Source organism: Motacilla alba, chromosome 5 (genome assembly GCF_015832195.1).
Source record: "Motacilla alba alba isolate MOTALB_02 chromosome 5, Motacilla_alba_V1.0_pri, whole genome shotgun sequence".
Classification (NCBI taxonomy): domain Eukaryota; kingdom Metazoa; phylum Chordata; class Aves; order Passeriformes; family Motacillidae; genus Motacilla; species Motacilla alba.
The window spans coordinates 11,106,895-11,126,742 of NC_052020.1; the positions used below are offsets into that span (position 1 = coordinate 11,106,895).

Here is a 19,848-nt window from a genome sequence, read left to right on the forward strand (position 1 = left end):
GTGCAGGAGCAGCAAGGGACCTGGGGCACAGCCCTGCTTCATTGCTACTTCCCACTGGTTTTGTTTGCTGAGGATGGCTGTGCTGCAAATTACATCAGGAGTGAAATCCATGGCCTCATTTATGGTTATCTGCCACTTCCAAGGACTGGAATGCAAGTTATGTACACAGGGCCAGCTTTGCTTTAGTTAGGCCTTCATTATGTCACAGAGAAGAAGGGGAAACTACGTACCAGTGAATGCCTCTGCTGGCATTTGGTGTCACCAGCTCTCCTTACAGGTCACCAGCTTGTGCTTAAGAGTCTTTTAATGTTCTGCTTCAGTGAAAATCATTTCCAAGAGAAACAAGAGAAAATGTCTGGCTCAGGCCCACTAACTCTGGTATGGCCTTTTGCTCTGGAGTGGTGGTTAAAGGATCACCATTGCAGGTCAAACCACCAACTGCTTTGAACCTTGCTTTTTGTCTTCAGCTTTATCAATTATATGCTCAGTCTAATCTGGGAAAACTTAGCTGTGATCTAATTTATGTTGCCCCATGTGACCAAAGAGAGAAGAACATAATAGCCTCCTCTATCTTTAAGAAGTTCCATCTGCTTATTTCAAGACTAGATTGCCTGCTATTTCATCAAGAAAAAATGACCTTAATGCAGGCACCAGTGTGAACAGCTGGGTGTGCTTCAGGGGCAGCTCATGGTCTCCAGCTCAGCACAGACTCTGACCTGACAGCCACTGCTGGGACCCTTTCAGGAGCTCTGTCACAGTGGCAGCATTGCTTTCTGACTTTGTCCTGCCCTCTCAGTTGAAATGGAGGAGATGCTCAGTGCAGAAGAAAGTTTTTCCTTGATATAAATTTCAAGATGTACCACTGAGATGTGACGCTGACCTGGGCTGTGATCATGGGATTTGTCTTCATCTTTCTCTCCTTCAGTTCACCCTGTTGTTCAGGCATAATCCCAACAATATATAGATCCCTTTAGTTGAGTCTTCCTCTTTTCCAGACTTGTTAATTCTTCCTTGCCTCTGTGTTAATAACATTCACAAACAGGCTTCATTTTTTAACAAAAAAAACCACAGATTGATGGTAATGAAGAAATACATGGCAGAGGAGACATAAACTCATGTGTGTTTAAGCACACATGGGTCAAAGGATGCTTCAAAAGTCTGTGTGATGCTGACATGTTCTGTCTCTCTCTCACTTATGTGTTACTAATGGACCAGATCCTGGATGAGGTTGAAAGGAGAAGGGGAATATCTGCTGCCCTGGTTTATCCATTTATGAGAAGTCTGATGGAATCTCCTTTTCCTGCACCTGGAAAGACAATCAAAGTCAAAACCTTCCTGCCTGGAGCTGGAAATGAGGTAAAAAGCAACTGCAAACATTAAAAGTCAAAGCCTTACCCTTTACCACTCCAGGATCAAAACAGCAAAAGAAAAGCAGGAGGAGACAAACAGATCCTGCAGGGCTGTGGGGTGGCAAACCCTCAAAATAAGCACAGCATGAGCTGCACCACTGTGGACATGCTAATGCCAGTTCCCATTGATGATTAAAAGCCAATTTATGGTTATGTATTTATTATTTTATGTTTATTGATAAGTGGTGTGTAAGAAAAGCAGCCAACACAAATGTCCCAGTGTGCCTGGCCTAGTGCAGCTCAGAGACTGCAGCGTTGCTAGGCTTTATCACAGTGATAACAGGCAAGTGTGACTTTCCCATGCTGTCTGTACCTGAGCACTTCAGCAGCTGCTTGTTATTTCAAACCTTGTTACTGCTGGTCCTGGCCATGGTCGGAGTGACCAGCAGCATTTAAATGGCTCTCTTTGGTAATGAATACCTTTTAACTGGCTCTCAGAGGAAAGTGTGTAATATAAGACTCTTCTCCACACATATAATAGATGCTATTTCTTTTTATTCCTGACTCAAGTAGCTGGAAGCCTAGCATCAGACAACATGTGCCTTATTGGAAAATGGCAGTATTGATTAAAAGGCTTTTTCAACCTGGGGCTGGCCAGCCATTTACCATGTCAGATTCTGTTCTCTGCATGCCCCTATGTAAGAATAGAGTAGCTCCACTCACATGGGCAAGCATATACTGGGGATGCATTGCTGAAGACAGGAATAGAATTTGTCCCAGTTAGTGAAAGCAGAGAGAAGAAACTCCCCTTTAGGGTTATTTCACTCTCCTTAGGGTTTTTTACAGTGCCTTTGTTATTTGCATTAAATCGTATTTTCTCTTAATGTAATGCCACTAACTTCAATGGAGTGGGCCTGTAATGTATGGTGTGAAATGTAAAGGGTTCCTTGTATAAGTGACTTGCAAGGCACTTTAAAGTCACCTGCATTTTCTTCTGGAGAGGCAACATCTGAAAGGGTGATCGGCATAACAGGGAAAAGAGCTGACAATGCTTTTTCTGTGTGAATGTAACTGGGAGCCATGATCTGCAGCTTCTCTATCCTCTGCTCAAGCTTCTGAACTCTCCCAGAGAAAAATATTGAGATAATTCCAACAAACAAACAACTCTCTTCTGGCTGAGCTTTGCTCTCTGTTGTGCTAGTACAAACTCGTTATTTAAATGGAATGCACTGGCTTAATTAGGAACAGAATCTTATCCTTCCATTGTGGCTCCTCTTGCCTAAACAAAGATGGTGATTAATTGGGAAGCAGACAGTGTATTTCTTTGTGATGAGCAGACTGAGGCAGCAGGCTTTGCCAGGCAGCAGAAAAAAATCCCTGCTATTTGTAAAAGCTGCCATAACTTGCATTGCATCCTACCCTGCAGCAAGGTTTTCATGTTGGCAGGTTTGCAGTAGAATCAGCCCCTCCTGATTTGGCACATACACTTGATTTGAGCTTGCAATCCCAGTGCTAAGGAATGGAAGTGGGCACCTTTGCTGAGTGTCAGGAAGAGTTAGGCAGCATTTCCAAGGAGCCATTCCTGATACAGTCACTCCACAGTTTGTTTCTTGCTGTTGTTTGAGGCAGCAGCTGAGTGATGGGTGTCTATACATCATACTGTTCCTGTAGTTCAGGCTTAAAAAAATCAAATCTATTTGATTTGATACATGCTGTTCTAAGAGGGGCTTTCTTTCTACAGTTGCATGTTACTGGTCAAAAAAAATACCACAACTAAATTGATATGAACTTATTTTGTTTACAGTATCCTGTGATCTTGAGCATATCCTTAAAACAGTGTTTGTGAGGATTCTGTAAGGTTAAAACCTGATCCAGTCTGCTTGTGGAATGTGGTGCCACGTGCATGGAAACATAAAACTAGTCTAACGCATAAAGTGATGGTGATTTTTGGACACATGGAAAGAAGATGCATGCATGTTCCTGTTAATATATATTCAGAGATTTCAACATGGCTTCAAGTTGGCCAACTTCATCCCTTTCCCTTCTGTTTCCTCAAATTCCTCAGTAGTCCATCATTTGCTGTCTTGTGCTTCATATTTTTCTCCTTCTGTTATTCTCTTCTTCACGTTATTTTTCCCTCTTCTTTTTTCTGTCCTCTGCCTTCAAGTTCCACATCTGAGCATGTCAATTGCAGAGTAAAAGGAAGATTAATAATAAAGGAATCAAGGAAAAGGCATTTGAGAAAAGGAAGGAGAGGGCCAGAGGTCATGGATGAAGTATGAAAATTAGACTGTAAAGGGATATCACAACTCACCTTCTAAGACCTTGTCCTGACTCCCCAGTTAAGTATATATATATATATATATGTATGTATCTTCATATGAAAGGAGAAAGGTTTTAAACATTATCTAGTGAATTACACATTACGGAAATGAAGTAAATTGGGTTCATAGTCTTCCTGGCCTTTTAGTTGAGTCCCAGGCTCCTGTCTAGATGTTAATATGAATTGTTAGTCAAGCTTGGCACCCAATTTACCTTGACTTGATGGCTGTTTCAACCCTGTAAGCTTCCATCTCCAGTGTTTGATTATTACTTGCTTCATACTCTCAACTCAGCCAAGCTTTACATCTCTTACAGAATGTTTGGAAGGGGGAATTATGCTTCCCTTGGAGATGAAAGCAGACAGTGCACACAGCTGTATTCTGAGAAGAATGGCATGACAGGAATTGTGCAATACACCGTTTTTCTGTGCCTGCACGCGAGGGGCTGGGGTCACTGCCTGTCCCCTCAGGCACGGGGCACTGCTGCAGTATAGTAGATATTTTCACCCCCGATGAAGGAGAGGAATGATGAGGAGGGCTCCATCTTATCAGAAGGCTAATTAATTACTTTACTATACTATATTATTCTGTATTATATTACACTATATTACATTATATCTAAACTGAATCTGCCAAGCACTCTACTGCACAGAATCTCGTGACTGTCTGCTGACAGTCCCGACACACACACCTGGATTCGATAGGTCAGTGAATCAAAACACTCACACCAGAATCCAATTATCAATTCCCTTCAGGTAAGCAATATTCCAAGAAGCATTTCACTTGTGAACAACACAGGAGCAGTAAATGAGATAAGAATTGTTTTTTGTTTCTCTGAGGTTCAGAGAATGTGAATCTCAGAAATATTCTTGGGAAGAATCGTGCCTTGCCTTTCTCTGCGAAGATCACTGTGGCTACGCTGCAGGGCCGGGCTGGCTCCAGGCCCCTGGCGCTGCTGACCCCACTGTTGTTGGCTGTGTGCAGGTGATCGAGCTGCGCAGGCCCATGGACTCCCGCCTGGAGCACGTGGACTTCGAGTGCCTCTTCAAGTGCCTGAGCGTGCGGCAGATCATCCGCATCTTCGCCTCCCTCCTGCTCGAGCGCCGCGTCATCTTCGTGGCGGACAAGCTCAGGTGAGTGGTGCAGGCACCAGAGGCACACGTGCAGGACAGTGCTGTCTCTGGATGCAAAAGGCTTTAGGAAATGTACAGAATGGTTTTCAGATGTCAGGATCCTCTCACTGGAGGATTTAAATGTCTTTTTACATCCATGGATGTTCTGTCTTTCCCCCTGTAAAGTGGCAATACAACTTCTCACCTTCTTCACAGTCAGCAAATGTTTGCACAGCATTTTGATGCAATGTAGTGCCAGCAATGTTTCTGTCAGGTTTTGGACACAGAGTACTCATAAAGAGTAGCAGAGGTTGTCACTGAGGTGCTTCACCTTGTGCTTGTGCAGGCAGGCAGGGAAGTGGGCTGCTGAGGGCTCCTCTGATTTGCTCTGTGCAATACTGAGACTTTATGCTGGGGCTGTTTCAATTCCTGCCCTACCAAACCCAGCCAGTGGGAGTGTTAAAGTTCTATCACAGTGCCATCCAACTATTTAGGATATTTTTCTGGCTCACATGACCTGAAAACATTTCCTTTTGGAGGCTCCATCTTGAACCTCTGAACACACCTTTTGCTTCCCTGCCCTTTGACTGCAATCTCCCCTCTTTGTTCCTGTGAAGCATGAACTCAGCCCAAGGTGAAAGGAGTGAGAGCAATGGGCCACATCTCCTCATGGCCTTTCCCAAGGAAATGGGAGCTCTATGTAAGCTGCACCCCTGCCCCACAGCAAAGAAACATCCTATTTTTTAGATGCTTCTGTAGTCCATACAGAAAAGTGTGGGTAATGTGAAAAAGACATTCTTTTCTGTTGCATGATACATAATAAAAAATGGCAAATAAAAGTAAAGCCTGTTATTTATTAGACTCAGGAACATCCAGCATCTTTTAAAAGGACACCAGAGGCTGTATGGGAGGTTAAAAACACAGATGGATCTACCCAAACAAACTCTGCTAAACATTTTATCAGTCCCGGCCTCCTCTGAATGACCGCCAGAAACAATAGCTGCACTTAGTGGCCGCCAGTGTATATAATAGCAAAAATACTTTGCATAGTAAAAGCTTTACAACCTTTAGGGGAGAATTTCTTAAAGCTGCAGACCCTTCTCAGGTTATAAAGTTACTTCCTTAGCAGTCTTTTTTTGTGTCTAGAACAACAGGAACATTTTATTTCGTCCCTTCTCTTGTCAGTAACCCTTAGTTTAAATGACCATTTGGGATGACTTAATTTCACATAAACCTGTGATGAGAATTGTGTAACTAGTCCAGGGTTTCTGCAGTACTTTAGTAGATATATGAATCACACCATGAATATTGGAGCAGGTAGCTCTAGAAATACTGTTGGTGTGTTCCTTCTGACTTTTCCTACAGCATGTTTACTCACCTCATTCTGTCTGTTTCTGTTTTACCATTCTTGCAGCACCCACAAGTGTGACTGTAATTCAGATTGACACAGATCTGCATTCCTTCCAGTGGCACAGTGATCTGAGTGGAAACTCACACAAGTGGTTCAGCAGAAGTGAGGGCTCTGCTCTGCAGCTGCCAACTGCTGCTCTGCTCTGGAGTTCCCAGTAGCTCCTCTGTAGTGTTCTGTGGACCACAGGCACAGTCCTGCAGGGATGTCTTGCTGTGGGAAAGATCCTCAGCCATGAGGCATGAGACAGCAGCCATTTCCTGGAACATTGCCCAGGGACAGCTGGCCTAGCCGATGTCATGTAATGCCCTGGGCACCGTCCAGGGAAAATCAACAATTAAACCTACTTTGACAGGCTCAAGGTAGCTTGGCATGGAAAGCAGTCATGTTGCTGATACTGAGGGCTTGTGGTAACCCAGGACTTTATCAGGCAGCCAGAGTTTTATACATTGCAGCCCTGGCTGGAGTTCAGGCTTGCCTGTGCAATTACCTTTCTCTTGGTAGCTGCCTAGTCCCACAGGCCTTGGAGCAGAGAATAAGAGTTTTGCTTACAGACAGTGTGCTGCTCACCCTTTTGGCACACAGAAATAGGGCACCAGGACCAACAGGAACCAGAAATTATAAAAATCCCTTCTGGTAAACACATATCCCTACATTGTGCTCTCCTGCAGAAATTGTTCTCCAGTGAGCTGTTGTTTCTGTGTGAGAGAGGCCATGGGATAAGGGCCATAACACAGGAGAAAAGAGAGGATTCAGCTGAGTGGCAGCTGAGAGGCTTGGGAGGTTTTGTGCTTGCTCCTGTTAGAAGGGACAGAACTTTCCTTACAAGAAGGACTTACGTTCATTTGCTTTGCTATATCCACACATGCCCTTTATTGTATGTGTATACTTGGTTTCATTTGATAAAAGGATGACAAAATCTGATGTGGTAGATAAGGTTCTGCGCGCAGACTTGTGGATCCTGATCCTTATGAACCCTGTGACCTGCTGAGTATCACATGCTGGAAACATAGCACCTCTTTCTTATCTTTCATCTGCTCTGTCTGGGATCCCAAACACTCTGGGATGGAGACCACTTCCTGCTCTGTGTGTGCAGCAGCTCTGCCTCATGCAGTGTGGTCCCTCTCAGCACAGGGATCTTGGAGGTACTGTAAACCAGAAACTAATAATGAGTCCTTTGACAAGAGCCTGGAGAAAGTGACAGTGGATTTAAATTCAATACTTACTGAGATTTTCATGGTTTAAATAGGGATGAAGTCTAAAATGAAACACTCTGGCTTTGAGCTAGTAGTAACTGTCTTCTTGGAACCTTTGCCTTGTCTGACCTGAGTTTTGTTTATGGGCATCCTGGCTGAAACTGGAGTTTACCAGTAATGTGGGAAAAAAAGAGAAGCTAAATATCTCACAAGTCTGCTCTGTGCCCAAAGAACGAGAGCAGGAAATTAAAATGATTTTACAAGGGTTTGATTTCAGTATGTACCCAAAAACTAGCTTAGAAATAAATGATGGGGTTTAGGCTTCAAACAATAAGATGCAGTGGGCTTTTGTGGCTGCCTGTTTCCAGCAATAAAAGATTTCACACATTATACAAGTCTGGGAAAGTCATGCCTAGTGAAGTGAGATTCATTCAGTAAGTTGTTATTTAGGATTCTTATAGTGCCCAGAATGTGCCAAAATTTCAAGTCCTTGATCTTTGCAGGAAGAGATTGTTAACACAGAGAGTGATGCTCCCAAGTAGTGAGGAAACAACAGCAAAGTTCTGAATGACAGCACTGTGAGGTTGCCCTGGTTAGATATGTGCAGTTAGGTTTCGGTATTTTTCCCCCCAATAAGTTGATTATGTATTTTTTCTGCTTGAAATTGGGTGAATAAATCCCTATTTGCTCACCTTCAAAAATGAATGTGAATCTGCCAGCGACCTTTCAGAATTTTGCTTTCTGTAAACAGTGGAGAAGACAACAGGGAAACAAAAATAATGGTAAAGAAACTTGGAATAATAATAATAATAATAATAATACAACTCTTAAAGAGGAAACTTAAGGCTCCAATTCTTTAAAAATCAGCTGATGTGATATGCCTCATCCCAGCTCTAATCTCTCTCCCACTGGGAACTCCTGTTTATGTTCCCAATGTTCTGCCTGTTCTCCCCAGCTCTGGAATAGTCCTGTGCCTGCCAGCTGCAAAGGGGGGCTGCTCTAGTGCCATCCTCTGGGGTTTGAGAGGCAGCAGATGCAAAACCAGTGGGGCCTGGGGCTCAGGAACACTGACCTTGCTGCAGGCACAAAGGTAGCAACAGAAAATAAATAGAAAGCAAACATTGGAAGAAAAACATTTCTCTGCTTGTTTTAGTTTTATGCTGGGGAAACAAATTTGTGGACATGTTTGCTGAGGAGGTGATGTATCCTTGTGGGTGAGAACAGTCTCTTTGCCTTTTCCCCTGAGTGTTTGGAGAGGGCAAAAGAAGGCCCTGGACATAGCAATGCCCTTTTGTTATAACCCCATTTTTTATATATAAAAAACAGACTTGCTGTAATCCACTATATTGGGAAGGACTCTGAGGATATTTTGCTTACATTTCACATATGGGTCCAGTCCAGTGCCAGCCACAGTCAGTGGGAGTGTTTGGATGAGGTTTGTTTTTTGCTATGGATCCAAATCCTCCAGTATTCTTCCTTTGAAAACTTTTGGGGTTTGTGAAACGCTTCTATAGAGCCCCTGCTCTTGTAAAAGACAAAACAACTTCTTATTATTGTGAATTTTGGTTTTATATGAGATATTTCAGCTACTTCTCAGTGAAGCAGGAGCATGGGCCTCAGGGAGAAAACCCTAACCCTGCTTCTCCCCATGATATTTGGAACTGCAGGAGGAATCTCTCTTCCAGCACAACTACAGAAAGTCCAAGCAGATCCCAGACCTGACCAAAGGTTACAGGCTGGAGACAGAAACACTGACTAATACAGGACAGAACAGAAATATGTAAATAGTGGGGAAGTCATCCCACAGGCATGTCTCTGTTAACTCTGGAGCAAAGGAGGAGCAGAGTGTTCTTGTATTAAAGGGCAAAGGCTTTCAGAACACAGCAGTGTTTCCCTCTTCTCACGCACAGACACAGCTCAGGGCTGGCTCTGCTGTGCCCAGGATCTTCAGGGAGTGGTGATGCCTCTCCTCATGTTTGAATCTGTTGTTTTGGGGCCAGGCTAGAAACTGGCAGCAAGAGCTGAGAAGTACCCTGGTCCCCATTTCTTGGTGCCTACCTAAAAAACATCCTTTAACCTAGCAGCCAAAATCATAGCATGATCTTGTAGCTCAAGTTAAAATATGCAAATTTAAATAAGAGATAAGTGGCAGTGTTTTAGTAGTAAATCATTGCTCCTCAGTCCAGTAGCAAGGTCAAGTGGAAAAGCAAGAATAACTATATTCTGGGGCAGATTACTAAAGTGCAAGCTCATTTTCTATTTCCTTATTGTTCCTTTTTTATTAACAAAAGTAGGATTTAATTCTTACAAACGAATCATGGCCATGACAGGTCTAAACAACTTCACCAATTGCTTGGGAAAGCTCCTTTCCAGTAGCTGTCATCTTGTAACACTGTAAAGTCTGCCAACCTGCAGCTTAAAAGGTAAAAACACGTGTATTAGCACAGAGAGGTGTGCTTGGTAAACAGACGTGAGCTTTGGCCAGCAATAAAGACTTCCTTTACTTTCCCCACCACAAAAACCTCCACCAAAAGAAAGGTGAGAGAAATTTGACAACAAATTTCTCTCAAAGCCAGAAACCAGCTTGTGAGGGAGAATTTACTGCTGCCAGTCTCTGACTGGTCTGTACCATTTCTGAGCACAGGCTACAGGGTCTTGGTAGTCTTTTAATTATCAACTGTGCATTAAAGAAGATGTTTGGAGATGCAGACTACTGCACCTGTGGAATGTGTAATAGCACACAGATCTTCTCTCTAAACCTAGGAGAAGTATGGATGGCTGACATTTTTTCTGGTGTATTTTTATCCAAAGAAGTGCTGTCTTAATGCTGCCAGGATTATTGTGCTTGTCTGATTTGATGAAGATAAGCTAGAGAACTTCTTTCACTGATTTCTGCAGTGGAAGGAAGGAGCCCTTGTATAATTATCCAATGTAGACAGAATTTAATCTACAGCAAAAACATTCATTTCTCATGTATGTAACCAGAGAGGTTCTGTTTCCTCCAATGAGAGCCAGACCAGCCCCTGTTCAGGGGCTAGCAGAGCTGTCTCCCAAGATTCTTGAGAGAAATTCTGCACTTTACTCCCTCTTCTCAAGAGATAATTGCATTTTGTACCACTTGGATTACTTTCTCCAGCACTCCAGACCAAGAAACAAAATGAACATTCAAAGTCTCTGGCTTTTTTAATATTCCACAGTCCCAGAGAAAACAACCTAATAGTGACATTTTTAATGTGCAGTAAACTCCAATGGCGTTTTTAATATGCCATGTCCCAAGAAGGGTAGGGCTTGTATAATTTTCCTTATTATTATTCTTCCTTCCCTCCCCTGCTTCCCACTGGTATTTATTTATGTCACTCCAGGCTTTGGCCAGTGCTCTACAGTGGGAAAAAATAATTTTTCTACTTCCAATTTGTGCAAAAAAATTTCTCTCCCTTCCCCATGAAAGGAAACAGGATGCGAAGACGACCCTTCTGCTATGTAATTCCCTTCTGGATTGCTTACTGGCACAATATGGCAGTAAATTGCAGCATCTTCTCAACTTGACTTTTAGCTCCTTGCAAGAGGATTTAGATTCTCTCTTTTCAGCTTTTAAATGAGATAGATTAGGGGGAGATTGTTGTTCTCCTTGTTGGTTACTACCTAGAAAAATACTTCAACCTGCTGTTAACAGTGGAGTGATGGCCTGGGAATCTGAAACCCCCAGTGTGAGCAAGGACTGGTGGGAGCCAAGGTCCCAGTATGGAAAGAACAAGGAGTTAGCTCTCCTCTGGAGCACCTGCTCCAAGACCACTTTTGTTCTGGATTCACACTAACAAATTGTCCTGCAGGAAGGGGATTGGATAACTCTCTGGATACAAAGGATAACTTCACACTTGGAAATGTTTCGTTTGTTTTTTCTTGCAACCACCTTACAAAGCTTGGGCAGGTAGCTGATGTGTCAAAGCAATGACTTTTTTCCCCAAGTCCCATTTTCTTGAAAAGGCAAGTCCTCATTCTTTAGGGCACTTTGCATGTCTGTTTCTTCAAGGGCTTTTTTTTATGTGCTTTACTTACAAGTATTACAGGAGCAAAAAATAATGTCTTTGTTAATACCACATTCCCCTTTAATCAACTATCCTCTGCTTTCTTTTAAATTAAGTACTTCAAAGCTGCTCTCTGAGAGAGGGAGAGCTCTCCTAACAGTGTTCTCTGCTCTGCAGCTCTCAGCTCCATGGGATGCAGCCTTGATCTTTGCATGAGCCAGCGTTGTGCTCTGCAGGTTATCTGTGGGATCCCACACTGTCACTCAGGCATTCCCAAAAGGGGGGGCCTGGTTCTGAAAATGCAGTTCTTACTGAACTAAAATCTGGCCAATTATGTAATTTTTGGAGATTTTTGCAAGATTTGGATGAAAACCAAAAAGAAAGCCTCCTGTATAGTCAGAATGAACCTGCACTCACTCCTTCTGTTATATATACTAATGAGTTGTTTAATTGTCAAACACTGAAAATCTGAATTACTTTATGTGACTGAAAAATCCACTGGCTTTAAAAAAGAACCTCTGAGGGCACATCATCTTTCATGGTGTCCATCTCTGTGAAGCTGTGGGAACATCTTCAGTGTCAGTGATGGATCCATGCTGGGAGGGTGAAACAGCCCAAACCAGGAGCGGATGTTCCACACTAAAGCTGAAGGGGATGTGGCCAGACAAGAGTTTATCAGTGAAGATGTTGCCCACTCAGTTTTCTGACAAATACAAGCAGGAGAGACCAGAAAAGGAACCCAGGTGATGACACAAAATGTTGGGCAAGTCTGCTCCATGAACTGTGCTCGTTGACACTGCAGTGAGGCAAACCACAGCTCAGTGAATCAAAGTCAGGGAAAACAATTCCAGAAACAGGGTTGTAACCTTTAGTTCATCATAAAAAAAATCTCCTCCTAGGAATCATCAATAGCACAAAGGCATTGCTGCCTGTGCTCTCCATAACTCACCTTCAGTAGTTGCTGGACCTGTCCCAAAATTAAGTGCGTCACTGGTGCCCCAGTGATAAGGAACTGCAGCACCGCTTTGGCCAGGCAGGTGAGGACATACTGCGATTCCATTCTGAGAGTTTTACAAGCTTGGCTGTTCTCCTGCTGCCCTGTAGAAAGCACCACATAAAACCTGAAGTGTGATTTGTTACTCGTAAGAGAAGGCTTGGGTTTGGGTTTAGCTCCTTTGCATGGGCCAAGACTGCCATTTGAGTGGTGTGAAGGTTAAACAGCTTCACTCTCGGAGCTGTAAGCATAGTTAAAAGATTTTGGAAAGGACAATAACTGATAATTGGCCTGATGTGATGTGGAAAATATGCATTTCCTCCTCAGTCCCAGTACCCCCCTCTCCCTGCCAGTGTTATCACTTGTTTGCATTCCATGAGATATCACAAAGGTCACTTGCAGCAAATATGTCAGCATTCAAATTAGGGAAGCCACTGTGGTTGGACTCTGCCCTTCACCCCTGGCACAAGCAAAGTTTGGTTCTCACTTCTGCATCAGGCTGCTGCTTGCTGGGGGCGGGGGGGGAGAGTGTGGATGGACCTGCAGGCTGAGGGCACAGGGTGCCAGGGCAGCACTCCTGGCTTGGCAAAGCAATCACCCAGCCTAGGAAATGTTCACCTGTTGAGCAAGGTTCTTGCTTTGCCAAGCTCCTGTGCAGAGTGAGGGATTTTCACCTGCTTCTGGACTGAGTTTTTCTCTCACTGCTGATAATACATGTGAATATTTGTTAGGTCTGGGTGAGAGATGTTCCAGCCCATAAAAGATGGGAGAGATGTGCTCTTTGTGCTTTAGGGAGCTCCTTACCCTGTGCCAGAGGTTGACTGTAGCAATAATTCTTGCAGTGTGTATGATGATTAAGTTGTGAAATGTTCAGAACTGGCTGCTGAATTTGAGATGGGCCAAATGGCCCTGCCTCACCATGATCCTCACATGGATTGTTTGTATATCCATCATCACATTTACACTAACATTCCTAATTTTATTCAAACACTAGGAGCAGAGCCCTCCATTGGCAGGTCTCCTGTGCCATCAAGAGAAAAAGCAATCTGAAATATGCACAGATATGTCTCTGTTTCCTGAAAAGAAGGATATTGGGTACTGATCAGAGATGCAATATTAGCTGCATACTTTAGGCCAACTACTAAAGACCTCAGGTGGTGACTCTTAATTCACCTCTTATTGAGTGTTTGCTGTATAAAATAAATCACAATGCAGAATATTACTCTGGCTTTTACAGCCCAAACTCATGCAATTTTCTATGTAATATTAACCCACTATTTTGATTTTAGACATCTTATTGTTTAGAGAAATCAGATTTATTAACAGGGAATTCAGCAGCTTCAGAACTCTCTTTTAGGTCACATATGCAACCACTCCATCCTAAACTTCCTGCAGACACCCAGATTTTCACAGATTCACTTGAAGGTCAGGTGAGGAGAAGTGCTTGGCAGCAGCAGGGGAGTCCTCCTCCCTGTGTATCCCTACACAGAGTTGGACCCTTTACAGAAGGATTCTGCCACAGGGAATTCTCAATCCAGGACGTTAAAATCTAATTATTTGACTTTAAAAATAAATTATATTCTTAATATTAAAAAATGTATTAATAATGCAGAATGAAACTACAATATTTATTAGCTTCAAAAATTACCCAGTCTCTAGTTCCAAACCACCTTAGAAAGGCTTGAAGGAACCTCTGTAGTTTGCCCAGCCCCTGAAGGGCTTCTAGAAAAGTAAAAAATTATTCAAATTTCCAAAGCTTCAACATGCCTTGCTGATGAGAGGCAGCCTTTGCAGCAGCCTCTCCCACAGCAGTGAGGGAACTTGTGGTTCAGAAGGTGTTATCATGTCTTGAGGGCTGGTCTGATTAAAATAGAAGTGGGAAAATAAAGGTCTTTGAGGCTTCATTTCAAGCAAAGTATTTCAGCACAATGAAAGTAAATTAAAGCTGAAGCTTCTGCTGAAATACTGTGTTGAATCAAAGCCTAAAACAGTAATTTGCCTGTCCCCTCATGCTTTAATTGGTGAGGTGAGGCGTGACCTGATTGTAACTCCTGCTGCTCTGCAATCATTGGAAATAATTATTTTATTAGTGCCCAGATAATTTACTGGATTAGAATTAATTTTTGGTCAAACAAAAATATGTTAAACCCAAATTCTGGTGTTTGTTTTGGTCATAATCTTTTTCCTCTCAGGTACAGGAAAATGTATTTGTTGTGGAGGAAACGTTTCGGTTTGAGAATTATTCCTGATAAAACTGTGGGTTTGTGTCTGTCTGCTAAGCAGCAGTGGCTGAAGCGTAGAGCACTGGTTGTATTTGATTTCCAACTGTGCCACCAGTGGGCTTTGAGCTTCTGTCAGCTTCAGCTGTCCTGGTGTGTCACCTTCCCTCCTCTCAGCATCTCTGGTACTGACAGAGTGGGGCAAGTGGCATCAGACAGCCTCATCTCCTTCCATCTGCCTATAGCAACAGGGAGGAACAAGTTTCACCTTGGGACCTCATAATTTGGCTGCATGTGTGTGATAGCTTTAATCGTGTTCATATTAAGTGGTTTTCCCTGGTCCTTGCATTGTTCAGCCCAGCCAGTCACTGTCTCATCCCTTAATTTTACATCTCGGCCCCTTTGCCCTCAGTTTCCTTTCCAGCTGCTCATCAGGTTCATTTTGTCTCTCTCCCCTCCCAGTTCTACCTCCCAGATCTTAATTTTACCTCCTTGCATTTCATTCAGCCTCTTCCCTGCTTTCCTTTCCTTTTCTGCTCTTCCCTCCCCTCAGGTTCCCTGCAGGAAGAAGATGATCTCTTTCTCCCAGAGGAGCCTTCATTTCTCAGTGTAGCCCAAGGCTACAGAAGGAGGTCTTGCTTAGTGCTAACAATTTATTCCGAAGAAATTAGCAGCTAAATAAGGCTCTTTTTAGTATGCACAAAAAATATTATTTTAAGATGGCTTCTTTCATAGCCAAATCAGAATGAATTTAGACATCACTACACAAGCCACTACCTCCTTCACAAAAAAGTGCAGCAAAGATGTTTAATACAACAAAATAATGTATAATTTCATTTGGTTTGGGAAACAAACTTATCTGATGTCAAATAAGGGGGAATTGGATCAGTTGATCTTCTGAGGTTTTCTTCCTACCTAAATTATTTTGATTCTATATATCTTTGCTTTAAATTGGAAACCAAAATGGTTATCCAGAGGCAGACACACAAGCTCAAAAACATCACTGAAAACAAGTCAAATTTTGAATCCATATCATGTGAAAATAGTGCCTTACAAATACAAACAATCCTACAAACAGGGAGGTATCCCACAGCCACCAGGAACTGCAGGCCTTAAGGGTTAGTTCTTGTTCAAAATCTGCAAAAACATGCAATTTCTTTGATTTGAGTCACAAGACAGGAATTGAAGATTTTTTTTTCCCTATTAAACATCCTAGCAGTGGTAACAGAGAAACAGCAATGATTTTGTATAGGAAGAATTTGTATTTGTCATGTCTGATAGTTTAATACTGGCTGGAAAACTGGAGATATCCTGCACAAATGAACGACTGGATTCTTATTTTATTCCTTTCTGCCCTTTTTGGTGAGTAGTTGGTGGTATGTGGGTTAACAAAAAATGTATCCTCACAGCACAGAACCCCAAAATGAAGGACAAACCATTGATGTGATGTGGGGGCTCAGGGGGCCTCAGGAGCAGAGCACCTGGGGATCAGGGAGAGTCCTGGAGCTGAGCACCCACACTCTGGAGCAGGGAGAAAGCAGTAACATGCCCCCATTGTCAGGCAGCTTTTCCAGGGCCAGGGATCCTCAGGGGCTCGCTTCAAAAGCTGACCTGCAGGAATGCTGCAGGAGCTCACTGCAGACAGCTGGAGTTTGGAGACTGTCACTTCTGACACTTAGAAGTTTTCATTTGTATCTTGTCCCTGATGCTATTACTTAGTCTTATCAACCTGATTAATAATGCTGCTCTTATTTACTCTTATGCACCCAGAGAAACCTTTATTTTGTCAGAGCCTTAGAGTGCACTGTATCTGGCACAGCGCAGTACTGCTCTGAATTACTGCCAGCACAGCAACAGCAGTGCTGCCTGCACTCCATCTCCACCCAAAGTGTCTCAGGCTGCCACAGTTTTTACTTCCACCTGCCCTTTACTTGATGCTTTTCAAGTTTTCTACTTTGTCCTTTCCACCTCTGCAGCATGTATGTGCTGGAGGGGAGATGGGCTGAGCCCTTGGCCTGTAGCCTCTCCCCAGAGTCCTTTGCAGAGTCCTCTGCAAACCTCTCAGACTTTTTTATCTTGCGGAGTTGTCACAGACCTCTGTCTCTGTCAAAGACTGGAGTTAATCCAGGATCAGGAGAAGCATGGAAGGATCTACAAGGGAAGTGTCAGGGATGTGTTTTTGCTACACAGTTCATCAGTGGCCCAAGGGTAGGAGCTGCCCCAGAAAAGCAGGGCCATGGCCTGTGATGAGGAGACATCCTGGTGTGTAATCCCCATGTGAGTCAAAGGATTACACCTGGGAAGGACAGAGCCTCCAGACTCCAGCCTCAAGTGGGAGGCAGCTCTCCTCAGCAGACAAGGGATGTGTGTCAGGGAGGTAAGTCAGTCTCAAAGTGCCCGTGGGCTGAAGCATGAATGTGTCAACAGGGCAGATGAAAGACTTCAGCAAATGTGGACAGAGCAAAATCATTTAATCAGCAGGGAGAAATGAGGAACATAAAAGGATTGTGGAAAAGTAAACAGTGGAAACACTTTTTTGTGAATTTACATTTTTGGCTGTGTTTCTCAATGTGAGGAAGCAGGGAGCCCAGACTGGGTGAGCTGATACCAGTCCAGGGCACGGTCCAGAGCACTGGCACAGCACAGAGCTGGCACCAGCCTGGGGTGACAGAGCTGCTGGGTGGCTTGGCCCTGCATGTGAGGGGTGCCTCCCTCCTCTCCTGGCTGAGGAAGTTTGTCTGTCCCTCAGGGGAGGTGGAGGAAGAAAAGGGATATTCTTGCCTTCTCCTTCAATGCAAATGCCGAACTGACCATGGAGGTGCATGTCAATAGTGAGGTGGGATCAGGGAGCCAAACCAGCAAGTGGTTGTCTGTGCTAGAGGCTTAATCCTGGATTTGGGAGATGCTCAGTGTGTGAAGCTCCCTTGGGCCTGTGAGAAGTTCTGGGTGTGGAGGGAGAATTGGGAAGGAATAAGACTGTTGGCTATTGTTAGAAAGAAAAGAGACTTACCAAGGGTATTTGTGGAATATTTCCACTGGGAGTAGGTGTAACTGAATATGACTTTAGCAGTTTGAGAGAGTTGGTGACTTGCAGTGTGCAACAAGCCACAGTCCTTGAAACAAGCACAGCCAGCACCGATATCCCAGCCAGATCAGTGTCCATCCCCTGCCCAATGGCCTGTCCTTCTCAGAGCATGCCAATTGTGCTGTGATAAGATAGGGATACAGCCTAAGCTTGGGGTTATTTGTTGGTTGGCCAACCCAGAAATTGCTACCAGACATTCTCCCTATCAAAAGGACAGAAAAGGTTCTTGTTAAGTCACAGTGATTTGCTTTTTGATGTAGACCTAAACTGTGTTCATAAGCCACCTCGAAAATTTAGCTGAGTCACAGCTGTGTCTGAAATTCTGGTGCCTCAGCTCTTAGTCTGAGCTTGCATCTCCCCAGCCAGGAACACAACAAGGAAAAGGTTCTGTGTGCTATCATGAGAAAATTATTTGGGAAACAAAATAGCCCAGAGGAACATAAATCAACTTAGAGTGGGAAAGAAGCAATGTCATATTTTGCCTGTAACATGATAAAGGATCTCTTAAAGAGAAATTTGTCTTTAAGAAATGTCTCAATATACTTGTATAATCTTGTATTATTGCCTTCACGGGGAGAAGATCAAACACTGGAGGTTTTTTTAATCTGGTGAATAAAAAGGCATAGAAAGAACCAAAATGTTGGAAAATTCCTAATACTTCTTTTACAAGATGACAGCCATGGAAATAAAGAAACGTTTTCCAGTACAACAACAGCTAGAACACTATGCAGCATTCCTGTAAAACTGCACAGACCAAATGGAAAAGCCCGTTCTCCAAACCAGCTCTCTGGAACTGCCCTAGAGTATTAAAAGCGAAAATATTTTGAAAATCTAACTTTGACTATTCTGTTGCTTCACTTTGTGTGCTTCACACACCTTAAAGAAAATAAACCATCTGACCATACTGCTTAATTTTCATAAACAAGAACAGTTGGTTAATGTGTGGGTTGCACATTTTGAAAGGAAAAACTGGAGCACACTTGGTTTCCCAGGATAGGCCTGTCTTTTTTTACTTAACATTCTTTTCATCAATAATATCCCTTGAAAAGGTTCTGAACTGTATTTTGGAGATTTAGGCTGGGGTTTCCTTTACACCCATCACCTCTGAATTTTACCTTACTAATTGAAATTTCACTGAAGTGAAAGCTTCATTCTAAATAGAAATCTTTCCAGCTAGGGCAGAGACACAGGCACTTTGTAGAAGCAGGAGTTTGGTGACAGCTGTAGGAGTCCTGCAGAGGGATGGCAGCAGGAGGTTCTGGGGGCTGGAAGCTTGGAGGGGATGTTTGATGGGGATGAGATGTTCCACAAGGAAAGATTTTCTGAGGCTGAATTTGAAGAGCTCTGTGAAGCGCAGGGGCCAAGGTGCTGCCTTGGGTGGTGTGACTGTCATGGGGTGCTGGCAGAGGACACCCCCACCAGAGCTGGCTGCTGCCACAGGACACCCCCAGCACGGCTGCTCCCTGGGCTCTGCCCCACCCTGCCCCAGCCGGCTCCCGGGAAAGCTCGGGAAGAGATTCCAGTGTTCCGGGCTGGAGGCTGAAGCCTCCCCAGCGTGGGAATAGCACGCACAAGAGGCTGCAGGGGCTGATTTACGTCACAGCACTGCGTGTAACACAACATGTTACAAAAGGGCATTTTACGGAAAGGAAACAAATACTCACTGAAGAGCAGAAGAATGTTTGTCTTCCTGCTTTTAGCTTAACATGACTCTTTTTTTAGTTGCTCAGCTAAAATGACTGAATTTGTAGTAGGTGAAAATGCCAGGGAGTCATTGAAGGGATCTTGAGGAAGTGCTGGGAGTCTGTACCATGTTCCACAGCTCTTCCAAAACTCACCAGTGTGCTTGTTGTGGTAGATGCTTGAGACCAAAATATGAGGCCATGATAGCACCATTGCCTGTTATAAAAAATATAAATTAGAGAAATGCATCATTTTACAACAACCTTGTGTCAGGCAGCATATGTTATAAACCCATGCTGGGATTGTCAGATCTTAAAGAAAGTGTCAATTAAAACCAAGCCAGCAGATTATTTGCAGTAAAACACAAGGATTTGCTCTTCCCCAGCTTTTTCTCTCTTTGTCTCCTAATTCTCATTTTTCTCATGCAGCAAACTTTGAAGGTAAATCACTGATGGA

General features: G+C 43.5%; 1 protein-coding gene across 4 annotated transcripts in view; it reads left to right on the plus strand.

The window, feature by feature from the left end:
* Positions 1-19,848, plus strand: part of DENND2B (DENN domain containing 2B) — a 152,651-nt gene that overhangs the window by 126,415 nt on the left and 6,388 nt on the right. For all 4 annotated transcript variants that reach the window (XM_038139669.1, XM_038139668.1, XM_038139670.1 and 1 more), the window contains 2 exons: positions 1,216-1,356; positions 4,655-4,803. In XM_038139669.1, the coding sequence (XP_037995597.1) occupies positions 1,216-1,356; positions 4,655-4,803 (290 nt within the window). The remainder of the gene's footprint in view (positions 1-1,215; positions 1,357-4,654; positions 4,804-19,848) is intronic.